The sequence below is a fragment of the Oryzias latipes genome, chromosome 2 (genome assembly GCF_002234675.1).
Source record: "Oryzias latipes chromosome 2, ASM223467v1".
NCBI lineage: Eukaryota > Metazoa > Chordata > Actinopteri > Beloniformes > Adrianichthyidae > Oryzias > Oryzias latipes.
In genome coordinates, this window is record NC_019860.2 from 23324080 (window position 1) to 23335022 (window position 10943).

General features: G+C 47.6%; 1 protein-coding gene across 3 annotated transcripts; it reads right to left on the reverse strand.

Moving 5' to 3' along the window:
• Positions 1-85: 85 nt before the first annotated feature.
• LOC101159248 lies at positions 86-10186 on the reverse strand. 3 transcript variants are annotated; one of them, XM_011485636.3, is made up of 5 exons: positions 9705-10186; positions 1223-1472; positions 889-1155; positions 666-818; positions 86-575 (listed from the first exon to the last, which is right to left on the reverse strand). In XM_011485636.3, the coding sequence occupies exons 2-5, from the start codon at positions 1464-1466 to the stop codon at positions 421-423; spliced, it is 819 nt and encodes a 272-aa protein (XP_011483938.1). In that variant the 5' UTR covers positions 1467-1472; positions 9705-10186; the 3' UTR covers positions 86-420. The 3 variants fall into 3 exon arrangements, with proteins under 3 accessions (XP_011483938.1, XP_020565050.1, XP_023804643.1); XM_020709391.2 differs by lacking the exon at positions 9705-10186 and adding an exon at positions 2412-3815; XM_023948875.1 differs by lacking the exon at positions 9705-10186 and having other exon boundaries at positions 1223-1789.
• Between the last annotated feature and the right edge of the window lie 757 nt (positions 10187-10943).

A 10943-nucleotide genomic window follows, 5' to 3' on the forward strand; every position in this document is an offset into this window, starting at 1 on the left:
ACATATTTAAAGATTGAAATGAAGCCACTTTTATGTACTTATTAAATTATTAGTTTTATTATAAAAAGTTACACAAACAATGAGACCACGTTTAAAATTTTATTAAAATAGATTTATAAATTATAGACAAACACAGTTTCTATTCATTTAAATCATATCCCTATATTGATAAGGGTTTCTCCTTAATTGAGTCGTTCTTACAGTATGAAATAACTCAGTTAATTTAATTTAATCACATAATAAATAGATAACTTGTCACATCACAATAAAGTGATTTCATATGTTGAGAGTGAACCCGAATCACCGAAAGATTATTTTATTTGTTTAACCTGAAAAATGACGTAGAACCAAAAGACACAGATCCAACCACACATGTTCTGGTTCTACGGGCTTGTTGGAGAACCTATCACAGTTCCTGCTTTAGAGCAACGGCAGCTCTGCGGCGGCGAGGAGCTCCTGGGCCAGTTGTGACTCGTGGAGGACGAAGAGCGTCACCCCGGAGCTGTAGGCTGCAGGGATGCGGATGTGGCTCTGCTTTGGTTCCTCGTCCTCCTGGATCATCTTCCTCACCTGACCTGAAGACGGGAGAGGAAGTTTTAGGGGGGGGGGGGGGGGGGGGGGGGGGGAAGAGTTTGTCACGGGAGACGGAGGTGCAGCCGCCTCACCTTCCACATCCAGGTGTCGCCAGCGCTGGTCTGACGGGTGATGGGAGAGGCCGGACAGGCAGCAGTCGGGGGTGAATCTCTGCAGGACGTCTTCACGGCGGATCAGGAGGACCGACTCGCTGCAGAGCCTCTGCTGCAGCTCCTCCTCACTCACTGGAAGAAACTAGAGCGATGAAGACGTCCCACCCCAGAAACTGCCTCCTCCTCTTCTTCAGAGACTCACCCACATCCAGGGGATTCGTCATGAAAACAGCGTTTGGAGCAACTCCGAATATGAGCTGGTGGTGCCAGGCGTCGGGGACCTCCTCGCCCTCAGGAACGCCCACCTGCATGTTCATGGTTGCCACGGGGACGGCGCCTCTGCGGATCCAGCGTGCGAGCCAGGGGACCAGCCTGACCTTCCTGGGAGGATGGAAGTGGAAGAATCTGCCCCTCACCCTGCCGCCGCTGGCCTGCTGCGCGCCCGTGATCAGCTGCTCGTGCGTCGCTCCTGTCGGAGAACCGCAGACTCTTCAGTTTCTGCCTTCGGCTCGGCGGGAGCCGGGGACTCTTCTTACCAGCTTCGCTGCGAGACAGCAGGTAGTCGGGCAGCGGCGCCTCGTTCCTCCTCAGACGGGTTTGAACGCAGCGGTCAGCCTCCTCCGGAGCCACGTCCAGACCGAGGGCCCTCAGGACGTCCACCACAGCCGTGGCCCCACAGACGGAGGCCCCGATCTGCAATGTCTGCTTCTCCACAGCCTCCTGGATGGACCACAGCATGGCTGCAGCTCCTTCTTCCTCTTCCTCCTCTTCACACTCCATCTGACACTGACAGGTCAGAGAAACGTTTTCAGAACAAACACAAAACTCAGATTTAACATTTACTCATCAATAGAGTCTAATCTGGGCTCAGATTCACTCAAGTTGTCAGTTTCAGTTCACAGTTCACTGAAAAAAACGGAAGATTTGCCCCTTTTCTGTCCCAAAAGAGGCGATTCAGTCCGTATACAACTAGAGGCAGCAGTGCGCATGCTCAGACAACACGTGGTTGTGTTTTGTTGCTTCCTTAGCATGCAGAGAAAGAGACACGACGCGGGAATAGCGCCCCTACTGGCAACAACCGGAAGTTTTAAAAAATGCATTACAAAAGACAATTTTCTTATTTTATATAAAAAAGAAGAAAAAAATAGTATATTTTTTATTTTATTAACTTCAGTTTAAGTTAAATATTTAATGTTTTGGAGATCTGCAGGTTTATTTGATGCAAGTTTTTAATATATTCATGATCAAAGACACTTGATTATGTTATTGTGTTTTATCAGTTGTTTTCATGATCAGTTAATCAATTGTTGGTTCAATTAAAACTTTTTTTCCCTTAAGTGTTTCTACTTTAAACCTAAATGTAGTTTTCATCAAATTTATATATAATAAAATCCTAAAGTTGATAAAAGTAATGATTATATTGAAAAATAAATTAAAAGAAAGTTTTGTTAAATTTCAATTTGTCACCTTTAAAAGCCTAACGTCGTTAAAGCTGACTGGCATTATTTAGGTTAAATAAAGTTGTGACTAACTGGAAAAAAATTCTAAATAAACTTTAGAAATAGAATATTTAAACTGATTTTAAAAAATGATTTTCATTAAAAACGTTATCACCGAAAAACTCAAAAGAATTAACTAAACTGATCATATTCAACAACACATATTTAAGAATATTTAAAAATAATATTTATACTGTTGTGTGTTGGTTAAATCAGTTTCATTTACCAAATCGTGTTGCAGTTCCTCATTCCACCAGCAGATGTCAGTGTTGCCGCATGGAACTGAATCTCCATCATGGGGCTAAAAAAGCCTGAAGGCCTCTTTGTTTCTGTCCTGCTCAGTTATCAGACGATCGTGTGCAACGCAAGCAGAGAGGCTGAACTCGTGAACCCCTCCTGCCGTCACAGAGACAACAACTCCTCCATGTTTCCACATTTATTTTGTAAAACGATCAACAAAAAGCTTCCTGCAGCCCAAACATGCTTTAAAGGAGTCCAGCTGCTGCAGGACAGACTTGACAAAAACAGGACATCTCAGAGCAGAGTAGGTTCTGGATCCTTCTCTAAAAGTGCTGTCAACATTCTCCTTATGTCAAGCCAAACCTAAACTCCGCCCCCTCCCGTTCACCTCGACTGACTGGATCCCTGGCGATCGTCGTGAACTTCCAGCAGGCTGGTTTGTATTCCCCTCAGCTCTGCTTCTCCCTGCTTTTTTTTACCCTCAGTAACAGTGATGGTGGCTGAAGCACAGAGTGATTAGAACTGACTGGACTCTGAGGCGCGTGATCAGGCAGCCGATATGAGGGGGGACGGCTTCACCTGTCTGCCATGAAAGACAGAAGCAGTGGAGGTGTCTTCTCACCGCCAGCCTTCACCTCAGCATCACCTTTAGCATTTACAGAGGCCAGGAGGCTGAAAAGAAATCCTTTGACTAAAGTCACCCGACGATGGAGACGTCCACAGGTCTCATCATCGCCTCTAATGGTCGTCAGCAAACACACCGATCAATATCAGCCACAGAGGGCTGTGAATATTATGATAGAGTTATAGCAAAAGATCATTTTTCTTGATAAATAAATTAGTCTCCAGCTGAACACAAATGACCACATTTATTTCACAATAAAAGGACTTCCCTGAATCCTTCAAAGGTTTTTTTTCCTTCAATTGTCATTTTTGAAGCTGGTATCTTTTCATTCTGCTCTCTGCTCTCTTGCAGTTGATTTAAGTGCGCCTTGGGTGTAAATGTGTTAAATTCCTCTTTCATGTGTAAGCCGACACAGACACAACGCCTATACATACAGACATGCTCTCCATTATTAATAAGGCGCTCCCATTGGTGTTAACTTTACTTAAATCGATCAACAAAAGCCGGGAGAGGGAACGCCGACAGTTTAACGCAAGAAAAACAAAGACATGTAAGATGACAGAATGGAAAAAAATTAAAAATTGATCTTTGTGCAGCATTTGATGGCTTCTTTGATTGAGGAACTCACTGCAGGATTCTGTATTATTTCTGTGCATTTATGCTAAATGTGTCATATTCTTTATAATAAAGCTGCACAATTCACCACTTTGAGTAGAATTTGTGTTAATACTCCATTGTGGCTCTATGACCCTCCATTGTGGCTCTATGACCCTCCATTGTGGCTCTATGACCCTCCATTGTGGCTCTATGACCCTCCATTGTGGCTCTTTGACCCTCCATTGTGGCTCTTTGACCCTCCATTGTGGCTCTTTGACCCCTCCATTGTGGCTCTATGACCCTCTTTTGTGGCTCTGTGACCCCTCCATTGTGGCTCTATGACCCTCCATTGTGGCTCTTTGACCCTCCATTGTGGCTCTTTGACCCCTCCATTGTGGCTCTATGACCCTCTTTTGTGGCTCTGTGACCCCTCCATTGTGGCTCTTTGACCCCTACATTGTGGCTCTTTGACCCCTCCAATGTGGCTCTATGACCCTCCATTGTGGCTCTTTGACCCCTCCATTGTGGCTCTATGACCCCTACATTGTGGCTCTTTGACCCCTCCATTGTGGCTCTATGACCCCTCCATTGTGGCTCTATGACCCCTCCATTGTGGCTCTATGACCCCTACATTGTAGCTCTTTGACCCTCCATTGTGGCTCTATGACCCCTACATTGTGGCTCTTTGACCCTCCATTGTGGCTCTTTGACCCCTCCATTGTGGCTCTATGACCCTCTATTGTGGCTCTCTGACCCCTCCATTGTGGCTCTATGACCCTCCATTGTGGCTCTTTGACCCCTCCATTGTAGCTCTTTGACCCTCCATTGTGGCTCTTTGACCCCTCCATTGTGGCTCTATGACCCTCCATTGTGGCTCTTTGACCCCTCCATTGTGGCTCTATGACCCTCCATTGTGGCTCTTTGACCCCTCCATTGTGGCTCTATGACCCCTCCATTGTGGCTCTTTGACCCCTCCATTGTCGCTCTCTGACCCCTCCATTGTGGCTCTTTGACCCCTCCATTGTGGCTCTATGATCCCTCCATTGTGGCTCTTTGACCCCTCCATTGTGGCTCTCTGACCCCTCCATTGTGGCTCTTTGACCCCTCCATTGTGGCTCTTTGACCCCTCCATTGTGGCTCTATGACCCCTCCATTGTGGCTCTTTGACCCCTCCATTGTGGCTCTATGACCCCTCCATTGTGGCTCTTTGACCCTCCATTGTGGCTCTATGACCCCTCCATTGTGGCTCTTTGACCCCTCCATTGTGGCTCTATTACCCCTCCATTGTGGCTCTTTGACCCCTCCATTGTGGCTCTTTGACCCCTCCATTGTGGCTCTATGACCCCTCCATTGTGGCTCTATGACCCCTCCATTGTGGCTCTTTGACCCCTCCATTGTGGCTCTATGACCCCTCCATTGTGGCTCTATGACCCCTCCATTGTGGCTCTTTGACCCCTCCATTGTGGCTCTTTGACCCCTCCATTGTGGCTCTATGATCCCTCCATTGTGGCTCTTTGACCCCTCCATTGTGGCTCTCTGACCCCTCCATTGTGGCTCTTTGACCCCTCCATTGTGGCTCTATGACCCCTCCATTGTGGCTCTTTGACCCCTCCATTGTGGCTCTTTGACCCCTCCATTGTGGCTCTTTGACCCCTACATTGTGGCTCTTTGACCCTCCATTGTGGCTCTTTGACCCCTCCATTGTGGCTCTATGACCCTCTATTGTGGCTCTCTGACACCTTCATTGTGGCTCTCTGACCCTCCATTGTGGCTCTTTGACCCTCCATTGTGGCTCTTTGACCCCTCCATTGTGGCTCTATGACCCTCCATTGTGGCTCTTTGACCCTCCATTGTGGCTCTTTGACCCCTCCATTGTGGCTCTATGACCCTCTTTTGTGGCTCTGTGACCCCTCCATTGTGGCTCTTTGACCCCTACATTGTGGCTCTTTGACCCCTCCAATGTGGCTCTATGACCCTCCATTGTGGCTCTTTGACCCCTCCATTGTGGCTCTATGACCCCTACATTGTGGCTCTTTGACCCTCCATTGTGGCTCTATGACCCCTACATTGTAGCTCTTTGACCCTCCATTGTGGCTCTATGACCCCTACATTGTGGCTCTTTGACCCTCCATTGTGGCTCTTTGACCCCTCCATTGTGGCTCTATGACCCTCTATTGTGGCTCTCTGACCCCTCCATTGTGGCTCTATGACCCTCCATTGTGGCTCTTTGACCCCTCCATTGTAGCTCTTTGATCCTCCATTGTGGCTCTTTGACCCCTCCATTGTGGCTCTATGACCCTCCATTGTGGCTCTATGACCCTCCATTGTGGCTCTTTGACCCCTCCATTGTGGCTCTATGACCCCTCCATTGTGGCTCTTTGACCCCTCCATTGTCGCTCTCTGACCCCTCCATTGTGGCTCTTTGACCCCTCCATTGTGGCTCTATGATCCCTCCATTGTGGCTCTTTGACCCCTCCATTGTGGCTCTCTGACCCCTCCATTGTGGCTCTTTGACCCCTCCATTGTGGCTCTATGACCCCTCCATTGTGGCTCTTTGACCCCTCCATTGTGGCTCTTTGACCCCTACATTGTGGCTCTTCGACCCTCCATTGTGGCTCTTCGACCCTCCATTGTGGCTCTATGACCCCTCCATTGTGGCTCTTTGACCCCTCCATTGTGGCTCTCTGACCCCTCCATTGTGGCTCTTTGACCCCTCCATTGTGGCTCTATGATCCCTCCATTGTGGCTCTTTGACCCCTCCATTGTGGCTCTTTGACCCCTCCATTGTGGCTCTTTGACCCCTCCATTGTGGCTCTATGACCCCTCCATTGTGGCTCTTTGACCCCTCCATTGTGGCTCTTTGACCCCTCCATTGTGGCTCTATGACCCCTCCATTGTGGCTCTATGACCCCTCCATTGTGGCTCTTTGACCCCTCCATTGTGGCTCTATGACCCCTCCATTGTGGCTCTTTGACCCCTCCATTGTGGCTCTTTGACCCCTCCATTGTGGCTCTTTGACCCCTCCATTGTGGCTCTATGACCCCTCCATTGTGGATCTTTGACCCCTCCATTGTGGCTCTCTTACCCCTCCATTGTGGCTCTTTGACCCCTCCATTGTGGCTCTCTTACCCCTCCATTGTGGCTCTTTGACCCCTCCATTGTGGCTCTCTGACCCCTCCATTGTGGCTCTTTGACCCCTCCATTGTGGCTCTATGATCCCTCCATTGTGGCTCTCTGACCCCTCCATTGTGGCTCTTTGACCCCTCCATTGTGGCTCTCTGACCCCTCCATTGTGGCTCTTTGACCCCTCCATTGTGGCTCTATGACCCCTCCATTGTGGCTCTTTGACCCCTCCATTGTGGCTCTATGACCCCTCCATTGTGGTTCTTTAACCCCTACATTGTGGCTCTTTGACCCCTCCATTGTGGCTCTATGACCCTCTATTGTGGCTCTCTGACCCCTCCATTGTGGCTCTATGACCCTCCATTGTGGCTCTTTGACCCTCCATTGTGGCTCTTTGACCCCTCCATTGTGGCTCTATGACCCCTCCATTGTGGCTCTATGACCCCTCCATTGTGGCTCTTTGACCCCTCCATTGTGGCTCTATGACCCCTCCATTGTGGCTCTCTGACCCCTCCATTGTGGCTCTTTGACCCCTCCATTGTGGCTCTATGATCCCTCCATTGTGGCTCTTTGACCCCTCCATTGTGGCTCTTTGACCCCTCCATTGTGGCTCTTTGACCCCTCCATTGTGGCTCTATGACCCCTCCATTGTGGCTCTTTGACCCCTCCATTGTGGCTCTTTGACCCCTCCATTGTGGCTCTATGACCCCTCCATTGTGGCTCTTTGACCCCTCCATTGTGGCTCTATGACCCCTCCATTGTGGCTCTTTGACCCCTCCATTGTGGCTCTTTGACCCCTCCATTGTGGCTCTTTGACCCCTCCATTGTGGCTCTATGACCCCTCCATTGTGGATCTTTGACCCCTCCATTGTGGCTCTCTTACCCCTCCATTGTGGCTCTCTGACCCCTCCATTGTGGCTCTATGACCCCTCCATTGTGGCTCTTTGACCCTCCATTGTGGCTCTTTGACCCTCCATTGTGGCTCTATGACCCCTCCATTGTGGCTCTTTGACCCCTCCATTGTGGCTCTCTGACCCCTCCATTGTGGCTCTTTGACCCCTCCATTGTGGCTCTATGATCCCTCCATTGTGGCTCTTTGACCCCTCCATTGTGGCTCTTTGACCCCTCCATTGTGGCTCTCTGACCCCTCCATTGTGGCTCTTTGACCCCTCCATTGTGGCTCTATGACCCCTCCATTGTGGCTCTTTGACCCCTCCATTGTGGCTCTCTGACCCCTCCATTGTGGCTCTTTGACCCCTCCATTGTGGCTCTATGATCCCTCCATTGTGGCTCTTTGACCCCTCCATTGTGGCTCTTTGACCCCTCCATTGTGGCTCTCTGACCCCTCCATTGTGGCTCTTTGACCCCTCCATTGTGGCTCTATGACCCCTCCATTGTGGCTCTTTGACCCCTCCATTGTGGCTCTATGACCCCTCCATTGTGGCTCTTTAACCCCTACATTGTGGCTCTTTGACCCCTCCATTGTGGCTCTATGACCCTCTATTGTGGCTCTCTGACCCCTCCATTGTGGCTCTATGACCCTCCATTGTGGCTCTTTGACCCTCCATTGTGGCTCTATGACCCCTCCATTGTGGCTCTTTGACCCCTCCATTGTGGCTCTATGACCCCTCCATTGTGGCTCTTTGACCCCTCCATTGTGGCTCTCTGACCCCTCCAGTGCAGGGGGGGGGGGGGGTGTTAAACAGTCAGTTCAATATAGTACATCTGCTGCCCATCCTCCAAATGTTTATAGATCCAACTCCAAGAAGTTAAGCGCAAACAAAGCTCATATCATAAATCCACCAAATCGACATATGGAGGTGTAGGTGTATATGCCTATGCCTAGTTCAATGTTACAAAGTTTTCAGCTTGGGTAGACCTGAAATCAACAAACAGCATCCATCCTCGATAGAACCTGGCCTGCACAGAACCAGCAATAACTAATTCTTATAATGGAAGAGGACATTAAAGTGGAACTGAAGTTCAAAAGAGTACTCTAAAACAAGCATAATTAATAAATTCATTGAACATCAACCAAGAGGTGCATCAAATCCCATACAACAGCGGCAACACTCTAAATCCATTGTGTAAACAAAACACCATATAACCCGTTTACCCAGAGGAGCTCAGCTAACGCCAGCATCAGCTGATCTGTCTGGACACATCACTGAGTGTTTAGTAAAAATAACCCCCTGATAGCGCTTTTCACCGCCGTGCCGTGTCTCATGAATGCAGTGACATCTCGTCTGACCTCCCTAAAACAAACCCCCTGAGCTTGCCCCTTTACAAAGCCCAAGTCTCGCGATAATCACACAGAATCTGGCGAGAGCTTTACGACATAGCATTGGATGGGGCGAAGCTACAAAGCATGTCAGGGTTACAGTTTCCACATGGTGGCGCCTGTTTCAGGAAGCACTGGTACTTCCTGTTTGGGAACACGAGAAGGGAGGGGGTTCTTCCAGTCAATGGTACCATCACACTTCTCCAGCAGCATCTCACCACCATAAACATTTAAATTTACTGTTTTTTTAAATTGTTTTCTAAATGTGAGCTTAATAAACACAAACATCAATTTTTATGGTTCTACATTAAAATAATATTCCTTTTTTCCCTCACAAAACACACATCAACACCGTCGTATCACCCGAGACGCCATCATCGTTTGGATCAAGTCTTTATGGCTTGGAAGCAGATTTTTCTAAACTGACATTTTTGAATTGTTCTAGATGAAAAGTCTGTCTAGGCATTTCTTTTGGACAACTGTTTATAGATGTAAAGTAAAATAAAAAAAAATCCACTTTTTATTTGCTGCCATCGTAAAAAAAATCTGGTTTAGGAGACGTCATACCATTAGAAATGAATGGTTATCCCTCCTGAGAAGGACACATCTGGAGTTGGATTCACAATTTTCTTAGCGTTTGAGTAAAAACAAACCTGAAAACTTCCAGCGGAGTCACAAAGCTGGAGTTGGTCTCCCTGCTGACGCTAAATGACGTCCATGTCCTCCTCCTCTGTTGTCCTGTTTGGAGTCATTTTCCAGCAGCCAAACACCATTTTCCGTAAACAGCTGGAGGCCCTTTGAGATTGTTCCACATTTCTAATACATTTCATTTGGCTGTTATCTATTCAGGGCCAGAAAAAGACGCCGTTCCTGGTGATAGCTCGGCGTGCACCTCGAAGGTTGAGAGTTCACGAAGACGCAACGACGCCCGCCGTTTAATCCCCCGTTCTCCAGCATATGTGCGGAAGGAGATCAAGAAACTGTCATCCGTTTACATCCCTGTGGTCGTCCCCTCGGAATAATACCGGAGTCTATTTAAACATTATCTCCATGACCTCTGGGCGCGCAGACGCTCCGCAGGGATCTGCAGGATTAACCGCAGCCTCTAAGGTAACCAGAATCATTATGAGCAGCAGCGGCGGCGCTTTGAAAACAGCCATGACAACACATTAGCATTGAAATGAGGTAGCACTTTGTCAGAAGGTAGTTCTGGGTCACAGACACCAATGCTGAAAGCTGCCGGGGGGGGGGGACTTGAGCGCACGCGGCTCGGCGACATCACGGATATCAGTGGTGGCGATGCCGCCACGAACGCCGCAAACATCTTCAGCTGTTCATCCTTCACAAACATGTTCTAACCGACTGTGGAGGCTGTGAAACGGCTACAGGAGGCAAAAACAAACACGAAAACCACGAAAAAGGTTTGGAATTCAATGGAGAAAAAGAATAAATGAAATGATAACATTTAACTACTGTAGTTTGTTAAGCTCCCGCTAGCAGATCGACGCTAAAGACAGCTGCATCATAGATCTGCAAAAAACAAAAGTCATGGCTCCAAAGAAAAGCCCCACTACTTTATTATTATTCAGTAATCAAGCAGAAAAAGTTGAAATAACTTTAAACAGATATTAAGAACTGGCTTATGGAAAAGTTCTATGCAAAAGGAAATAGCTCAACACAATAAGGGTGGGATTATTTACGTTTGATTTGTCCCATTCCTTTGTTAACAAATTAATAAAACTCAAATCACAATTTGAATCTCTAGGAAATGAAAAGACTTTTAAAAACTAATTTAAGAACCAATTGATTTACTTGTATTCATATTTTCTAAACACATTTTTAAAATAGAATATGAAACTAATAAAGAATGCAAGTATATTTATTATTATTAC

What these genes read in the sequence shown, in the direction of transcription:
- LOC101159248 (XM_011485636.3), bottom strand. Translation starts at nt 1,466, where the DNA reads ATGGAGTGTGAAGAGGAGGAAGAGGAAGAAGGAGCTGCAGCCATGCTG. An exon ending in GCTGTCTCGCAGCGAAGCTG is followed by an intron (nt 1,156 to 1,222) that starts GTAAGAAGAGTC and finishes GTTCTCCGACAG; the next exon opens with GAGCGACGCACGAGCAGCTG. An exon ending in GACGAATCCCCTGGATGTGG is followed by an intron (nt 819 to 888) that starts GTGAGTCTCTGA and finishes AGTTTCTTCCAG; the next exon opens with TGAGTGAGGAGGAGCTGCAG.